A 20180-nucleotide genomic window follows, 5' to 3' on the forward strand; every position below is an offset into this window, starting at 1 on the left:
AGAGCGAGGAAGTCTGGACACCAGAGCTGAAGAGAGTGTACTGAGATGGTATGGTCATGTGGAGAGAATGGATAACAACAGAGTGGTGGAAAAGGTATATCTGAACGAATCTGAAGGAGGGAGGAGGCGAGGTAGTTGACTGATTGATTGTATTAAAATCTGGCGGGGCAACTGCGAGGGTCATATGCCGCCGGACAACAAGCTAAAAGACACAGCAAATTAAAAGTGCATATCCAAAATAAAGATAATACATGTTATTAGAAACAGAACACTGGAAATAATAAATGAATAGTTAATATAATATATATTACTTATAAAAGTGGAAGGAGGCCCGCCTCCTGAAGAAAACTAAAAACATCATTAAGATCACTAGTGGCTCCACCAAGCATCAAGGAGAGACAGTAGGCACCATCTCCCCCTCTATGCCTATGGAGGAATCTCTGACGTAGGTCCCCCAAATTTTTGACACTCGAGCAGGAAGTGGCGGACAGTAAGGGGAAGAAGGCAATTATTACAGTGCGGTTGAGTCTCACCACTCATGAGGAACCTATGTGTAAGCCGAGAGTGCCCAGTGCAAAGCCTAGCAAGAGCCACCTCCAATCGCCGAGACATGGAGGGGAGAACCCTTGGCACAACCAGTTTAAAAGATTTCTTTTAGTTTATTATGAGCAGCACCATCCCAGTGTCTCTGCCAAAACGTATGAATTCTGTACCGCAAGTAAAGTGTTACATCAGAAGCAGGAAGCGGATAGTTGGTTGGGGTTGCTGAGAAGCCGCAGCTGTACTATAGCTAATGTATCTGCCCTCCCATTGCCCACCACACCAACATGTGCGGGAACCCAGCAGAAACCCATTCTCTTCCCCCGACGATGAATGAGGAACAGCCACTCCAAAATACCTAAAACTATTGGATGGGAAGAGTTAAAAGAGTCCCGGGCCAAAAGTGCCCCTTGAGAGTTGCTAAAAATAGTAAAATAATTGCCATGGTGAACAAACACCAACATCAGGGCTAAAATGATAACTGACAGCTCTGCAGTAAAAACTTAGGCAGCCAAAGGAAGACTACCTCCACAGTTAAAACTGGGAAACACCACTCCAAAACCAACACCAGAGGCAGATTTAGAGCTATCAGTATACACAGGCAGAGAGCCACCATGACTAGAAGAATGTTCTAAAAATAACTGTAAAGGATACTGAGGAGTGACAGAATCCTTCCTGCCTGCAAAAGACCTGCAGCAGGTTACCTTGGCCAAGATCCATGGTGCAACCCTCGGGATCCGAACAGGACTGAGAGGTACTGTTGACAAACCAAACTCCTCCATGATATCTTGAATCCTTTAGCCAAATGGACAAAGCACACAAGGGTGTTTAATACAAAAAACAACACTGTTGCTTCACACACTCACAGACAAGTGAGTCTGGAAGGCGATGAATGTGGAGCCAGCACCATGCTGCAACAGACTGATGCAGTAGATCTAAAGGAGGCACACCAGCTTCCACCAACAAGCTGGGAATCGGAGATGGGGAAAAGCCCCAGTTGCAAGGTGAAGACCAGCATGACAGACAGCATGTGGCAGACGAGTAGACCTCGCAGCCATATGAGAGCTTGGAGGTTACAAAAACCTGAAACAGATGCAAGAATGTCCTCTGATCAGCATCCCAAGAGGTATGGGACAGAAACCTCAGTAGATTGAGAGCCTTCATACTTGATGCTTTAAGACTTGCCAAGTGTGAAACCCAAGTCAAACGTCAGTCAAACGTCAGGCCAAAGAATTTCGTTTCTGGTACACAATGGAGTCTCCTGCCACAAATCTCGAGGTCAGTCTGGGTGTACCCCTCTCATCCTACAACAGTGCATAGTCACAGTCCTAGAAGGGGAAAGCCAAAAACCCTTGGAAGTGGCCCAGGCAGAAATCTTGTCCAAGGCAAGTTGCATACGCTGCTCAATAGCAGGCATGCGGGAGCCAGGAAACCATAATATATATCTAAATCATCCACATAAAGGGATACAGATATCCCAGCAGGCACAGTGTCTAGAATACCACTGATGGCCACCACAAAGAGGGAAACATTTAAGACACTCCCCTGTGGGACACCTTCCTCCTGGCACAGTGGCATAGAAAGGGTGGAATCCACATGGACCCGAAACACACAATCAGTCAAGAAGTCTCCAAGCAACACAGGTAGGCCACCACGTAAACCAATGACATGAAGTTATTGTAGGATGCCATGGCTCCAGGCAGTGTCATAAGTCTTCTCAAGGTCAAAGGACACAGCCACAAGATGCTGCTTAGAGGCAAAGTTTTACAGATCAACGCCTCGAGTCTGAATAAGTTGTCCAAAGTATACCATCATTTATGGAAGCCACTCTGCGAAGAACTGAGAAAGCAATCCTTCTCCAGAAACCACACAAGCCTGACATCGACCATCTTCTCAAATAGCTTGCACATGCACGATGTTAAAGTAATAGGGCGATAGTTGGAGACATGGGAAAGGTCCTTACCAGGCTTGGGAATGGGGAGCACAGTACCCAGCTTCCAACTCTTGGGAAGTGAGCCCTCACTCCAAACCAAAGGTCCAATAAAAAATGAACTGAATCAGTCTGCAGATAATGGAGCAGAGTGTATGGAATGTCGTCATGCCCAAGAGCAGTGTCACCATGCTCCAAGAGGGCAGCACGCAGCTCATAGAGGCTGAAGTCTAAATTATAGGGCTCTCTGCCATGAGAGTGAAAGTCAAGACCTAGCCTCTCCTGATTCCTATGAAAACTAGCACATGGACTTTTTGGAGACAGCAGAAAACTGATTTGCAAAAGTAGAGGTTATTGCATCTGGTGAAGATACAAGATCTCCGTGAAGACGCAACACCAGTGGGTAGGGGGGTGAGAACGTACCAAAAATCTTGTGCGGAGGACATAACTGTAGAAACATATGACCTCCACGAGTTACATTGAGCATTCTGCATGACCCATCTATAGTGAGCACATGCTTTGTGAAACTGGATTTTTAGAAAAACAACAAAACATTTGGCAAAGTACCAATGGGCAGCCGCTTTGTAAGCTCCTTTTGCTATAGAGAAATCATCATCAGTCAGTACAGGAGTAGCAGCCAGTGCAGGAGTAGCAGCTGGTACTGGAGCAGCAGCCGGATGAGATGCAGACTGCAAAGGTACTGGAGTCTCTGCGGGACCATGAGGAGGAGTAGTAGAACATCTGGTATCGGACTAGGGACGAGGAGGAAGGTCAGAATGGGGAGCAGGGGCCACAAGACAGTGCACAGCATGCTTTGATCCGGAAAGAATAGAAGCAAAGGACACACCAGGGCGGATATACATAGACATGACACGATCCTTAGCTTCGATAAAAGTCTCTCTGTGGCTCTGAGAGACAAAATTTCATGTTCCATTTTGTAACAATCACAAGATTTAGAAGAAGCAGCGTGCTCACCACCACAATTGACACAAGATACATGACCAGGGAATTCCACACCCACATGAACATCTAAATCATATGACATGCAGACTGCTGGAAGGCCCAGGGCAAGGCACCTACAAATTTGGCTAATATGACCCAGACACTGACAATGGAAACATCTACGAGGCATAAGGACATACGGCCTAACTCTGTACCGGTACCATGCAGCATTAAGAACAGCAGGGAGGCTCAGTGAATCAAAAGTCGCAATCAAGGTTGATGGAGTTTGCACAAGGTCGCCATTTATCTTGCTAATCCTCTCAACCTTTATTACATTTTGGTCAGACAACTCTTCAACAAGGCGTGCCTCATCGTAAATCAGTAGTTCCTTAGCACAGACAATGCCACGAGAATGATTCAATGAAACATGGGGGGAGCATGTAACTGACTGACCAGAAAGCATGGATAAAGATAGAACAGTCACACTCTGAGAAGGGTCAGACACCTCTGCCAACAAACTGCTGGCTCGCCAGAGCCATGGCATACAAGCCTCTCACACTCCCACTGCTGGTACCTCACTCAATTGTTGCCTGCCTCCACCGACTTCGACCTGGCTACCCATGCCACTCCCAAATCACCTGCCTCACCCCCCCCCCACCTTGTCCACATTCGATGAGTGGCCCCTTACTACACTCTATACTAGGCTGCCTTGCCACTGCCACTCTCTGCTCAGCCATCCGTGGCAGTCTCATCAGACACATCTCTCGTGCCCACACTGCAGCAGAAATCATTCAGCTCTCTCCTGCCCCTTTACTTCTCCACTTAGTTTTTTCCTACCCCCCCCCTTCTTAGCAACTTTTCCCCTGAGCATGTAGCGTACCCCCCCCCCTTTCCATTTCACACCACGCCCATTTCTCTGATGAGCTTCTGCCCGTGTCCATATTTCAGGCGAAGGTGAGCAAATCTTTATTATCACCATCATCATTGCAAGACATTTTTATTAATGCCTGTTATCATTTGCATACTACACTTCCACCACTTTTTCATCTAGTATATATGACCACATATTCATTATGCATGAATACTCAGACATTTTCTCGTGTTATGTACATATAATACATACCAATACTTTATTCCGTCATTCACCAGACCCTGAAAAACTCTTCCTAACGATATTGAGGGCACAGAGAGTGTTCTGGATTTATAAACTGAAGTTAATGTATTTTTATTAGTTAGTAAAAAGTTCTTGGTTATTTATGCACTTCACTGGGACCTTTTTTTTTTGTGGTATATAGTCCGCTTAAGAGTCTTTTCAGCGAGGCTTACACTAAGTCAAGACTAGATTACTTCTACAGCTACTACTACTACTACTTATACTACTACTACCAATAATAATAATAATAATAATAATAATAATAACAGCAGCAACAACAACAACAACAGTAATACTAATAATAATAATAATAATAATAATAACTTTGCTCATATCGAACATTAATATTCAGTCAAAACTTTCAAGCATGGAAAACACACACACACACTCGGCAAAAGCGATCATGCAGTACTAAATTATAACTTCAGGATAGCATATGACAGAGTAAACAGCAATGATAGTTACAAAAAGAGCCTAAACTATAAAAAGGGAAATTATCAAGACCTAAAGAAGTATTTCTTAGAAGTTGATTGGGAAAATGAGCTTAGAGGACAAGATTTAAATGCTGTATATAAAAAAATGTTGTGAATTTTATGAAATAGGAGTCCAGAAGTACATCCCACAACACAAAGAAGCAGATAAGAAAATACAGAAATGGTTCAATACAGAATGTAAAAATCAAAAGAAAGAAGAGATTTGTTGTGGAATAGATACAGAAGACACAATAGTGAAAGGGCATATAATAATTACAAACAGGCAAGAAACGACTATACAAAAATAAGGAGGGAAGCCCAAAAGTAGTTTGAGGAGGATATAATAAATAAAAGTAGTGATCAACCAAAGCTGTTTTACAGCTATATCAGAAGCAAAACTAAAGTAAAAGATATAATACAATCCATTACAGACGAGGGAATCACTTATACACAAGAGAAAGATATTTGTGAAGCACTAAATAAGAATATCCAATTAGTTTTTACAGAAGAAAAAATTTTGAGAGGGACTATGTGGAACACGCATGTCCACACATACTACCAGATATACAAATAGCAGAAAAAGTAATACAGGAGGAGTTAAGTAGATTAGACAGAGGAAAAGCAAGTGGTCCTGATGAAATTTCATGTTGGGTATTACGAGAATGTGCAAAGGAGTTAAGTAAACCATTATTTTTAATTTTCAAGAAATCCTTGAGTCAAGGTAAACTACCTGATATTTGGAAAAAAGCAAATATTGTCCCCTTATTCAAGAAAGGAAATAGACAAAATCCACTCAACTACCGACCAGTATCACTGACCAGTGTTGTAAGCAAGGTATTAGAAAAACTTATAAGAAAAGCTTGGGTAAATCATCTAGAAGAACACAGTATGATAACAGAAAGACAGTTTGGTTTCAGAAAAGGAAAATCATGTGTTACTAATCTGTTGAGCTACTATGACAGAGTAACAAACATAATACAGGAAAGGGAAGGATGGGTGGACAGTATCTATTTAGATTTCAAGAAAGCTTTTGACACAGTACCACACCAAAGACTTTTATGGAAACTGTACCATCAAGGAGGAATTCGAGGCAAACTGTTTTGTTGGATGCAAGACTTTCTCATAAAAAGATAAATGAGGACAGTACTAAGAGGAAACTACTCATCATGGAAAGAAGTGACTAGTGGAGTACCACAGGGTTCAGTGCTGGCACCAATCATGTTTTTAGTGTATATAAATGATATAAACAGTAACACTGGAAATGAGAGCTATCTGAATATGTTTGCAGATGATGCAAAAATACAAAGGAGAATTACTAACACAGACTCTTGTAAAGAGCTGCAAGAAGAATTAAATAAACTTCATGAATGGAGTAGTACATGGCAAATGGAATTCAATGTGGACAAGTGTCATGTAATCAAGTTTGGTAAAAGTGGAGAAAGACCTGATTGTGATTATAAGTTAGGAAATAAAACCCTATACACATCAGAAAGAGAGAAAGACCTAGGTGTGATTATCAATAACAGACTATCTCCGGCTGACCACATCAGTGAGAAGGTACGGAACATGTATACACTGCTTGCAAATATGAGAATAGCATTCACATACATAAATGAAGACATGCTAAGAAGGATAATAACATCATTCATTAGACCAACCCTGGAATATGCATCAGCAGTCTGGAGTCCTCATCTCAAAAAGCATATAGACAAGATTGAAAAAGTTCAAAGGGCCGCTACAAGATGGATACCAAGCTTAAGGGACCTAAGCTACGAAGAAAGACTAAATAAACTGAATCTACCAACACTACAGGAGAGAAGGAAAAGAGGTGACATGATAATGCTATATAAATGCATATCAGGAAAGGAGAAAATAGACATAAATGATTACTTAACCTATGGGGAAGCATCAGCAAGAGGACACTGCAAAAAACCGCATAAGAAGAGAGGTGATAAAGACGTAAGGAAATTCAGTTTCCCAAACAGAGCAATTGATCAATGGAATGCACTACCGAATGAAATAGTGTGTGCCAAAACAATTCACAAATTTAAGGATATGTACGATAAATATGGTTTAAGACACGGGACAGTACGAGCTTGACTCATTCCTGTAAAGATACAATTAGGTAAGAACAATTAGGTAAGAACACACACACACACACACACACACACACACACACACACACACACACACACACACACACACACACACACAAAATCCGAATAATTAATTACGGCTCAATTTCGTATTCGTATCATGCTGCTTTGCTTGAGTGTACAGTACATTTGGCCTGTGTTGTAGGGGAGTTGTGGGGTGAGCTACTGCCCAATGGATCCTGGAATGGCATTATTGGCATGCTAGGAAGTGGCGCCGCCGATATTGGCATGGCCAATATCTTCATCACTAGTCTGGGTGGTCGCAGAGATCATCAGCATTTTAGTACACCTTTCCACCAAACTGTGAGTAACCATCATGCATTTGCTTAATAACAGTACTTTATTATTCTATTCTCGTAAAAACTTTCTCACTTGTAGGTTCAGTTGCGGACGTAAAATATGAATTACTTCATAACGATAAGTAAGGATAACGGTTAATGATACTGATATTTTTAACTGAGTGATGTAGACTTTAAAGACCAGCAAATTTTATAATAGTTTCGTAACAGCTCAGGTATAAAACTTAATTACATTATTGTCCTTAACAGTAAAGTAATACATCTCTATCTTTCTGGAATCATATATTAACAGTTACTGATTATCTGATGAGAAAATGCGAATCCTTACAGATAGTAGGCGTTAGTTTATATACCAGAGTGTATGCTTTCAATAGTGCCGTACTGATTGGGTAAACCACTTCCTATTTTTTTTATCTACATTACCGTATTGTTGTTATTTTACATTATTATTTTCTGGTTTTGACACAATTTAAGAATATAATTTTCACTGCTTATCATCCGCACAGTCTCAAAAAAGGTCTATCTTTGTTACTGCCAAGTACAGTATCTTTCCAAGACTTTAAGAAGGTACCCAGTAAGTATCTATAAATATTAGAAAAATTCCATCACTATACTGTGTTAATTTTAAATTCTACATCTTTAAATACAAGGATGGTATAGAATCATCAGGTGTGCAATCTCGTCGACAAAAAAGTGATGAAAGGTAGTGAAATATGATGAATTGCCCAACATTATTTGTGATCATGAACAATATTTATATTCAGAATGCGTGTATGTCTCTTCTAGTATGAGATAGTGAAAAAGACATCCATATATTACCAAGCATTCGCCATGGAGTAGACTGTGGCACCAATCAAGCGGGGCAATACTCCCAAGGTGGATGGAAAGCTGATGAAAGGGAGAGCTGGAGCTCCCGTTTCATCAGCAGTAGGGACTAGTTCCTGATCATCCCCCTTTGATGAACTTTTTCAGTGTTTCATTGACACAGAGAGTAGGCCAGCATGCTCTTCAGTACAAGATTATCTGTCAACACAAAACTAAATGCACATTATACACTACACTTCCTTTTAAAAAATAAAAAGAAAAATGGCGACTAATAACCAAGCCTCGGAGTTCCAAGTTGGGGGATGGGGGACCACAAATGCACCCACCATCCGCTTCTCTCCTGGTGACGGCTCAGCAAGCTACCTGGAACAACTGTCTGACTCACTTCATCATTTATGGAACATTCTCGGCCTTTCCTCTTAACTTTCCCTCTGTAATGTTGAGCACCACCTCTCCTCCTCTAAACCTCACCTTCTCTTCTTAACTGAGACTCAGCTGTCTGAGGCAACTAATAGCAAACCCTTTCCTGTATCCTCCTACATTCTCTATACTCATTTCAAATCCAAAGGTGGCTGTTGTGTATATGTACGCATCAACTTATCTTGCTCTCGTGTTCCTGAACATGATTCCTCTGAATTCTCTACTCTCTGCCTTCAGCATTACTGTCATTCTCTGACTTATTATTATATCTGTGCTGTTTTACTTATCCCCTAATTCTACTATGAAAAATTCTTCGACTATCTTACATCTGCAGTGGGACACATCCTATCCATTTCTCCTTTCTCCGAAATCTCCATACTAGGAGATTTCAATTTTCACCACCAATTTTGACTCTCCTTTCACTGGTCCACCTGATGAACAAGCCTACATCTTTTCTATCCTTAACCCATCGCGTGCCATTGCCGTTTAAAACGGTCTGACATAATGCAACGGCCAGTGCCAGTGCTGTTTTATAATGGTCTAAAATAAAAAAACATCACTGTGACTGCATTTTTCAAGATTCGCTGGTAAAAATTGGAAGGCATGTATGGTAACTGTTCCTCTACCATCCCCCAGGCTGTCAAGGCCATACACTCACTCGCTCCCTCCCTCACGCTCGCTCTGCCTCACTCTGCCTGTGTGCCTCACCCAGTGCTGTATATAGTGAAGGCATTTTGTAAATATTTTCATGTAAGTGTAAGTTGTAAATATTTTCTTGTAAGTTTAAGGACTATATAGTGAAGTCAAGTTGTAAATACCTTCTTGTAAGTGCCAGGACTGTACGTAATGAAGTCAGGTTATACCTATCTTCAAGTAAGTGTAAGATAATGCATTCACAGTAAGAAAGACACGGAAATTGTGATAGATGCTGAAGTAATAAGTGATCAGAACAGTGTACTGAACATTACTATACCTTCTCAGCATAAATACCTGAGTGTACCTTACATAGAAAACGGCTTTCTCTCACGTACGTGGTGAGCATGAGAGAGCGGCTATACCTGTACACGAGTATGCAGGACTGAATAAAACCGATTTCCGACCCTCGGTGAGCATTTTAATGGCGAAATTCGTTGTTTCCACATCAAAATCTATCATTTTAGCCAACAAAAAAAAGGTCGAAAAATGGCCGGCACTGTGGTGACCCAGAGGGCTAAAAATAACTGGCACGCAGTGGGTTAATGACCTAGTGCAGCTTGTACAGTACCCTACCCATATCCCTGACCACCTTGGAGTGAGCTTGAACATACATGACCTCTTCCTTACAACTAATCCTTCTGCTTACACTGTTAATCTTTCTTCTCCATTGGGCTCCTCCAAGCACAACTTTATTGCCTTTGCCTCTCCTATCTCTCCGGTACTGCCTGTGGACCCTTGAAAGAAAACTCGGTTGTGGCACTTTGGAGCTGCTGATTGGGAGGCCCTCATACGGTACTTCTGTGGTTTTCCCTGGAATGATTATTGCTTCCATGGCCGGGAGCCATCTGATTGTGCCTAGCTGTTTATGGATGTTATTTTCTTGGGCATGGAAACATCTATTTCTTTCTCATATTCTTTGACTACTGCAAGAAAGCCTTGATTTAATCACGCTTGTTCTCATGCGGTTCACGACAAGGAGAGGGCCTATAAAAGGTACCACAGCCAACCCACCCTGAATCACATCTTGCTTATATTTCTGCCCGGAATCATGCTATGTCTGTTCTTCGCTCTGCTAAAAATAATTTCATCCGTACTAAATGCTCTCAACTCTCCAACTCGAATTCTTCCAGCTCCTTCTGGCACTTGCAGGAAACCTCTCTAACAACTTTACCTCATCATCCTTCACTCCTCTTTTCTCTTCTGATGGCTCTGCAGCTATTTCTTCTACGGATAAAGCAGATATCTTCGCTCAGACTTTCTCCTCCAATTCCACCTTAGATGATTCCAGTGCTGTTCCATCGTCAATTCCTTCCTCTGACTTCATCATGGCCGAATAAAAATCTCTTCAGCTGATGTATTTTCTGCGATCACAGGCCTGAATACTAACAATGCTGATGGAGTCATTCCTGTTGTCCTGAAGACCTGTGCTTCAGTGCTAACACCCTGCCTAGATAAACTCTTCTGCCTTTGTCTGTCAACTTGTACCTTTCCTTCTCGCTAGAAGTTTGCTCTCATTCAGCCAGTTCCAAAGAAGGGTGGCCATTCCCAACTCTCTCTATCGCCCAGTTGCATTAGCATCCTGTTTCTCAAAAGTTTTCAAATCTATTCTTAATAGAAAAATTTTAAATCATCTTTCCTATCATGACCTTCCTGATCTTCAGTATGGGTTCCATCAGGGATGCTATACTGGCAATCTTCTCACTGACATTTCATGTTCCTGCTCATCCTCCTTTCGGGACTTTGGCGAAAGCTTTGATATTGTACATTACATTTCAAATGCTTTCGATCGAGTCTGGCATACATCTTTAATTTCCAACTATCTGTGCCTATATCTATAGCTTCCTTTCTGGTCGTTCTATAGCTGCTGTTGTAGACGGCCATCGTTCTTCTCCTAGATCTATCAATAGCGGTGTTCCTCATGGCTCTGTCCTATCACCAACTCTCTTTCTTTTATTCATCAACGACCTTCTAAGCTGTACATCTAACCCTATCCACTCATATACTGATGATTCCACCCTTCACTATTCCATTCAGTTCTTGCAACGTCCATCTCAGCAGTTACTTGAACAAACAAGGGATGAGACAATGGCACACCTAATGTCTGACTTGGCTCATCTCTCTGACTGGGATTAAAATAATCTTGTTGTTCCCACTAATGTTTATTTTTTTTCCAGCTTATACCTGCATCATCCTTAAATATACTTGGGGTTTCATTCTCTCGGGACTTATCTTTGAAGGATCATATTGCATCTCTTGTAAAATCTGTTTCGAAGAGATTAAGTGTGCTAAGCTGACTCCATACCTTCTTCACCCTTCCACAGTTGTTGACTTTATACATGGGTTTTATTCGCCCCTGTATAGAGTACAACTCTTATGTGTGGGTAAGCTCCCCACATACAGCTTTTCTCAGTAGGATTGAGTCAAAGGATTTTCATCACATTAACTCTCCCCCTCTTACTGGCTACCTTCAACCTCTGTCTCTTCACTGCAAAGTTGCATCTTTATCTCTTTTCTATCGCTACAGCGGTGGTCACTGCTCCTCTGAACTGTCTGCTTGTATCCTTCCACCTGTACGACAGGTGCATAGCACTCATCTAGGAACAAACTCTCATACCTTTTCTGTCCAGCTTTCTAATGCGACAGTTAACCGTTGCTCCCAGTCCTTTATTTATGCGACAGGTCAACGCTGGAACTGTCTCCCTCTGTCTGTATTTCCTACTTCCTATGATCTCCAATCTTTCAAACCCAGTGTGTCCAGGTATCTCGAAATGAACGGATCTTAAATTTGGTTCTCTTTTGTATTGTCTTTGTTTTTTCTTGGGAGAAACGATTTGCTGGCTCCTGGTCTTTGGTTCCTTTTGCCTTGCATAAAGAAAAATGTAATTTAAAAATAGTTAAAAACAGGTAATAGTATCAGCTGTGTAGAATTACGGAATATGTGTCCAAGAAGACACTATACCTGATAGGAGATCTGAATGAATGAGTTTGCATCGGTCTTGCTGATGATATAATGTCACATGGGTTGTGTAGATGAGCTGTGTCATCATGAGGGTGCCACCACCGCTGCCCCAATGGCAGGCCCCTTTGTGGCCCTTCAGGGAAGACACGTGGCAGGCTTTCGTGGTGGGATTCGTGCTCAGTGGGCCACTTCTCTATTACCTGGCTCGAGGCTCAGCTCGAAGGTTTGTATATTCCCGCAACTTACAACATATTGTAGTTACCTATGACTGACTTTTATAGTGTTCTTGATGTTGCTAGACAATTTTTTATTATAAGCTATTTGTATACATATAAGTTCAAAAAAATTCTTTCTTGTAACCTGAATCACATGAAGAAAGGATTAATATAATGAAGATAACTGGGAACACTGTTTACAGAGGTCCTGACAAGAAGCCTACACATGGTAGCGCTGTGCACCTTGGGTGGAACGAAGCAGCTGCAGAGTTTACTTGGGAGCCAAACCTCCTTGTATTTGGCTGCACCTCACTGTGAAGACATGACCTGGTCCGACCCTGGTGAGGCACTTCTACCGCAAGAGGATGCTGGTTCAATACACAGTGTGTATACTGTATTGTACCTTACTGGACGTCATCCCAAAAGCAATTGCTTACTTGCAGTCGACGGACGTGCTCGGCCATACAGAACAACAAATATTTACAAAAAGATGCTTTAAAATGTCATCCTGTAGTACGATGACTAAGAAGTACTCAGAAGTTGACAAAGCAGGATAATTTAATTTGGAAACTGATATCGTGGTGGCCATGTATTCATATATATGCCCAGAGTCATGTAGAAAATTATTCAAACTTTAGTTCATATAATTTAACTTGGCAAAGAGTTGCATCCATTTGCTGATTACTTCCTTTAACACAAATGCAAAATAGGACAAGACTACGGCTCTTCATCCTTGCCATTGCATTTCTGCGCAATTATCACTATTCAGTTCATCATTCAAAATAGAAGGATGGTACATTTATGGCCAGTTAAAGTGAAAAGAATTTAATGTTCTTGGACACCAAGGGGCCTTGACGAAGATCCCATGCAGTCTGCAGAAACAAGATGTTCAATATATATATATATATATATATATATATATATATATATATATATATAGTGTGTGTGTGGGGGGGGGACGGGGATCATTGTCTTTTTGTGACTGGGAGCTTAGTATATTTAGAGGTGCTCATCTGAGCCAAGTTTGGCAAGAAAGGATACTCACAGAGTACAACACATGCACCTTACCATGGGTTTAAGGCTTAACCTTTGATGCAGCCCAATTCCCTTGGCGTTTGGCTGACTACATTCAAAACCGACTAACTTCATCCTTACCTTGTCATCAATCCATCATCCATATTTGATACATTCGGATCAAAAGTGTATAACCTGACTTTGCCCTCTGACCTTTAGCTTTAGTCTAGTCTTTTGAAAAAACAATCGCTTCATTCTGGGCTGAACGGAAATCCTTCCACCATGGTTGGTCAAAATCCATTAAAAACTTTTTGAGTTTAAGTGCTTATCCTTGATCTTCCCTTAGGCCATAACATCAGAGCAATTGTTTTCAGAAATGAATTACATAACCCTTTCCTGTACCACAACGAATAGACGAAGCTTAGACCTTAGCCGCATTTTCGCGGGCTGCTTTGAACCGGTTTAGACCGGTCTGGACTCAAGTGGTCGTGAGAACAGGCTAATGTTGGTCCGATCCAGTTTGAGTCTCCTACTGACTGCAGTGGTGATTGGGAGTGGCCTAGAAGAATGTCACTATGGTAAGAAATAAAAGATTCTTCTCGAATTCCCAAATAATTTGCGCTGAAACCTGCCTTAAAGGTTCACAGAATACATTTAAAGTTGAAGATGACTGAGCTTGTATTCTTTCAACGAATTTTGAGCTATCCTTCTGCTTCCCCTCGAGTTATAATTCAGCCATCAATGCTTAATTAATCTTATTTCGTGCGATTTAAGTAATACATAGTCCCTACTTCATGGTGAGATATATTTGGTTCCCTTCTTGGATGATCACGGGCTCATACCAGTGTTAAAAATCTAATTTAACCCGCCCAGTCCCGGCCACTTTTCGACCACTGGTACCCCCCAATCCCGGGCAATTTTCGACCTTTTTTTTTTTTGCTAAAACTTTCGCTTTTGGTGAGAAACATCGAAAATTCATAGAGAAATCGCTCACCTGAGGTTTAAAATACTCATTACAGGTAGGAGAGCCTCCTTACCTTTCTGGGTTTTCTATCAGGCTGGCACCAAAGAAAACGAGTTCTATGGGAGGATAACTATTTCACACCACTCATAAACGGTATTTATTTATTTACTGTTACGAATTAATATGTAGTACAAAAGTATATTGGTTTTCAAGCAGTAATATAAGCATTATAAGCATTGTTTCACTCACTAATACCTGACCTTTTTTTGCCACATTACCTGATCATCATTTCTAACTGTTTCTTCCTCTAATGCTATGTAAAGTTTGTCCTCCACATTGTCATTGATTGGGGAATCACTCTGGCCCTGAATTTCGTACCGTGGCATGACATGGCTATACTGGCCAGGTCACTGATAACAGGTGAATTGCTGAGAAAAGGGCATGCAGGGGGGGGGAGGAGGTCATGCTGGGTAAGGCACTGTCTCTGCCTGGCATCTTGTTGAGGCAGGTGTCCCGTGTATACGTACCAAAAATGACTCGCGAAAATTGAAAATTGTGGAAATTATGAACCTTGCAATTGCAGGACGTTGAAGTACGTCCTCGGGATTAGCTGTGACAAAACGTGAGGACGTGGAAGTACGTCCTCGGGATGGCGCGGGTTAAAACAAACCTTTGTCCGAAGTCCGCCATTGTTGACCATCGATGTTTACACCCTGGCACGGATGCTTTTGGCCTTTTTCATGGCTCTTGCTGATGTGCATACACTTGTGCGCAGACTGGTTTGGCCTAGGCTAGCTTCTGGGGCAGGACTGCTTTTGACCAGGTTGTACAGGTCTAACTGTCTGGCCAGAGCAGCAATAAGACAGGTCTAAACCGGTCGATAACGGTTTAAAAGCCTCACGACAATGCGGCTCTTGTTTACTGATCATTTTTGGCCAAAATATTAATTACCTTACCTGCAATTGTAATGATTCTAATTTATTACGTGAGCTTTGAAGTTATTTCGTTCAGTTGTTTTCCATAATCTTAAGACAGACAAACAAACTGAACCAAATGCAAAACACCTGTTTCTAACAAGGGTTTAATAACACTGATATTGAGAAATGTGACATTTTCAGTGTTATGCATTCATTAGTTTGTTCTGAATATGGTGGCTACTTATATTTTCAAGGAGAAACATTTTTAGAATCTGCTAGCATTCCTATTTAGCATTGTAATACATTTGCAGCTTTAGCAATGTTATATATATATATATATATATATATATATATATATATATATATATATATATATATATATATATATATATATATATATATATATATATCCCATTGGGAATATATATATGGGGTAGGAGGATCGAATCCACCCAAGGGTCTTTGGTAGACATCATGAAGGACATCCGGTCATAAAGTGCTACACACTCCAATCCAAAGTCCTCTACCCTGGGGCAACGCATTAGTCCTTCAGGGATACCTGGCGTAAAACCAAATTTTATATATATATATATATATATATATATATATATATATATATATATATATATATATATATATATATATATATATAACTTTGCTAAAGCTGCAAATGTATTACAATGCTAAATAGGAATGCTAGCAGATTCTAAAATATATATATATATATATATATATATATATATATATATATATATATATATATATATATATATCTATTGCCAGACGCCTCAATCCCGTTTGGGGTGGCCACAAACAAATCGCCTCCAAGTCGCCCTGTCCCCCGCCATTTCACTGCCCTGCTCCCAACTCACACCCCCTCTCTCATATACCTCTCCATCCCATCCCTCCATCTCATCCTCGGCCTCCCCCTCCCTCTTCCCCCCTCCACCTCACTCACATACACTCCCTTCGTCAGTCTTTCACCCTCCATCCTTTCCACATGGCCAAACCACCTCAGTGTGTTCCTCATAACGCTTCCTATCACATCCACATCCACACCACAACGCTCCTTTATATCTTCATTCGTCAGCCTGTCTCTCCACGTGACTCCACAGGCTCCTCTTAAATAACTCATTTCCACTGCTCTCACTCTTGACTTGTGTCCTTCCAACAATGTCCAAGCTTCACTTCCGTACGTTAGAGTTGTTATCACGATACTGTCATGTAGTAACTTTTTCACTTCCATGCTCACTTCCCTGTTTCTTATCACTGCTTTCAAAGAACCAGCAACCTTTCTTCCCTGCAGTACCCTTTCAAGCACTTCACCCTCCAAACCTCCATCATTACTCATCACACTACCCAAGTACTTAAACGTACTCCCATTTTCCAATTCCTCACCATCCAACCTCGCTGTACATTCACTAACTTCACCTCTCTCAAAGACCATCACTTTACTCTTCCCTACATTCACCTTTAGATTCCGTTTCTTACACACTCTCTTTAACTCATCCATCAAGCCTTGCAGCTCCCCATCGTCTTCGCCCAACAACACAGTATCATCTGCAAACAACAGTACAGGGAGTTTCCAAACACACTATATATATATATATATATATATATATATATATATATATATATATATATATATATATATATATACGTGTATATGTATATATATTCATATATATATATATATATATATATATATATATATATATATATATACATATATATGTATATATATTCATATATATATATATATATATATATATATATATATATATATATATATATATATATATATATATATATATATACATATATATATATATATATATATATATATATATATATATATATATATATATATATATATATATATATATATATATATATATATATATATATATATATATATATATATATATATATATATATATATATATATATATATATATATATCCCATTGGGGTCCAGTGTCCCCACTATTGGACAGAACTGGGAATTTTCAGATCTTAACCCCTAGGGTACACAATTCTCCAGTCTTGACTACCCCGCAGGATGCAAAAACAGGCCTATTTTTCGACTATGTCAAAGATGAAGAGTTTTATGCCCAATTTTTAGAGCTTGAATATACACCCCTGAAAACGCAAACCCCACCCTCATAGACCCAATAGTTACCCAGCTATGGCCCGTTAAAGTTTATAACAGTTACCTGTCATGGCCCCAGCAAGAAAGAAAATACGCCACTCGCACATGTTTTGTTCTCGAAATTACGTACAAATATTACCAAAATCAATTTTTTTGGTGTGTACGGATGTTATAAGCCATTACAATATGGTTGGGAAAAAATAGAATAGTGACAGACCCCCCTAAATAAATATGATAAAGAGTAAAAATTTTCCTCCCCTTCTCTCCTCTCCCCATACCTCCAATCCCTTCCCTTCCCTCCCCTCCTCTCCCCTCCCCTCCTCCCCTCCCTGCCGAGCTGTCAAATCTAGCTAGGGAAAATGGTCATGAACCCCCCAATAAAAATATGATAAATAGTAAAAATTATCCTCTCCTCCTCTCCCCTCCAAATACCTCCAGTCCCCTCTCTCCCCTTCCCTTCCCTACCCTCCTCTCTCCTCCCCTTCCCTCATGCATGCTAGGGGGTGGGGGTGGGGGTGGGGGAAGTGGTAAGGCCAGGAGTGGGTGGATGGGGATGGAGGGATGGGAGGAGACCATCAAAAGACACAAAGGAAGGGCCCCAGTGGAGTACAGAGACATGGAGGGAGGGTAGGGAGGAAATACCCTCCCCCAAGATGACTCGGGTTGGGGGGGAATGGGGGGGATCCACATGGGAGGGGAGGATGCATGAGGAAGGGGTGGGAGGGGTGATGGTTGTGGTGGTAAGACCTGTGGGAGGTAAGGCAGTAACAAGGTAATGGGGTAGAGGGACGTGGCAAGAGGAAGGTAGGGGGTACACTCTCCACCACCTGGTTATGGGCCTGGGTCCCCCCCTCTGGTGTGTCCAACACCTAGTTCTAATCGGTTAGAAGCCATCTACGTCACAGCAGGGTGGAGCCAGCTGCCGCCAGTTTTTTGTGGATGTTGCACGATCGGTGTTGCTCATCCTTTTAAGAAATTGCCCAAAAAGCTCAATTGATGAGCTTAGTACTTTAGGGGTTAATAAAGTAGGGAACCCCCGGGTAGGGACCTATAAGCTTTGTGACTTTGAGCCAATAGGTGGAGGGCGGTATGCTTAGAACCCTCCCAGGACAGTGCCTCACCCAGCAGCTCTGGGATCCAATGGGTTTAAGACTGGCAAATCTATCAGCTTCTTTAACCCGTTGGAGACCAGTGTCCCCAGTATTGAACAGAACTAGGAATGTTCAGATCTTAATTAAGTAGGGAACCCCCAGGTAGGGACCTATGAGCTTCGCGACTATGAGCCGATAGGCAGAGGGTGGTATGCTTAGTATCCTCCCTGGACAGTGCCACATCCAGCAGCTCTGGGATCCAATAGGATATATATATATATATATATATTTATATATATATATATATATATATATATATATATATATATATATATATATATATATATATATATATATATATATATCTATATATCTATATATATATATATATATATATATATTTATATATATATATATATATATATTTATATGTACAGTTCAGTCACTATTTTCGTGATATATATACTCTCGCGAAATTTCGTTTCACAAGGAGTATATATTCGCAATGGAGTCTCGCGATTTTCCTACGATTTTCGCGATCCCCAGCATCTCCACAGTCACTTTTTATGAGCCACCACCGCCCATGTTTGTTACGTCATATCCCGCACCACTTTGTGTTGTGATCTTACACTCACAGGAAAATCTCTTTTGAGTCTCTAGTTTGCTTGTTGTGTAACGTGTTCCACAATTACATAATGAGTGACCGCAGCGCTGAGGGTTCGAGGAAGGGCAAGTGTGGTATATTAGCCATGCTAGACAGTGGTGCCAGAACATGTGATACTGTGAAGAAGTTTAACTGCCCAGAATCAACAGCGCATTCAATTAAAAAGAATTGTGATCCAGTGAGCGCTATTGTGATTTTATTTTCCCGTTTCTCAGCTGGACATGTGTTTAGTTTAACCTCTGAAAGAAACAGACTCCTTTTTGTAACTGAACACTATCTGAGGGAGTCGGTAGCCAGGAGAAACAGTGACCAAGGTAGCATCTCTGGGGCTGAGATGAGGAACCAGGCACGTCTCTATTACCAGGCTGTTGCACGAAAAAACCGAATTGACAATCCACCTCCCTTCAGTGCATCCATTGGTTGGATCAATGCATTCGAAAGACGTTGCAAGGTGAAATTTTCTGTGTATCAGGGTGAAGCTGGCTCCGTTGATACTGAAGCTGCGAATTTGCCTGCAGTCTTGCAAAGCATTGTTGCACGGGGTGGTTATACCATGGATCAAGTATTCAACTGCAACGAAACGGGCTTTTCTTTGGAAAAAAAAAAAAAAAAAAGCCCTGAAAACGACGTACATCGCCAAACAGGAGAAACAAGCCAAGGGTGTGAAAATATCAAAAGACCGAGTGACAGTGCTGTTTATCTGCAACGCAACGGGTGATTGCATGATGAAGCCCTTAGTGGTTTAACAGCAGCCAGCCCCAGGACATACAA

General features: G+C 41.1%; 1 protein-coding gene across 1 annotated transcript in view; it reads left to right on the forward strand.

Annotated features, from left to right (window-relative positions):
- LOC145396960 (putative glutamate receptor) overlaps positions 1-20180 on the forward strand; it is a 180146-nt gene that overhangs the window by 67465 nt on the left and 92501 nt on the right. Inside the window, exons 9-10 of the mRNA XM_080270193.1 lie at positions 7340-7497; positions 12465-12616. Coding sequence (XP_080126319.1) covers positions 7340-7497; positions 12465-12616 — 310 coding nt within the window. The remainder of the gene's footprint in view (positions 1-7339; positions 7498-12464; positions 12617-20180) is intronic.

This window comes from Coenobita brevimanus, chromosome 40 (assembly GCF_032717465.1).
Source record: "Coenobita brevimanus isolate Jiangsu-jjx chromosome 40, ASM3271746v2, whole genome shotgun sequence".
NCBI lineage: Eukaryota > Metazoa > Arthropoda > Malacostraca > Decapoda > Coenobitidae > Coenobita > Coenobita brevimanus.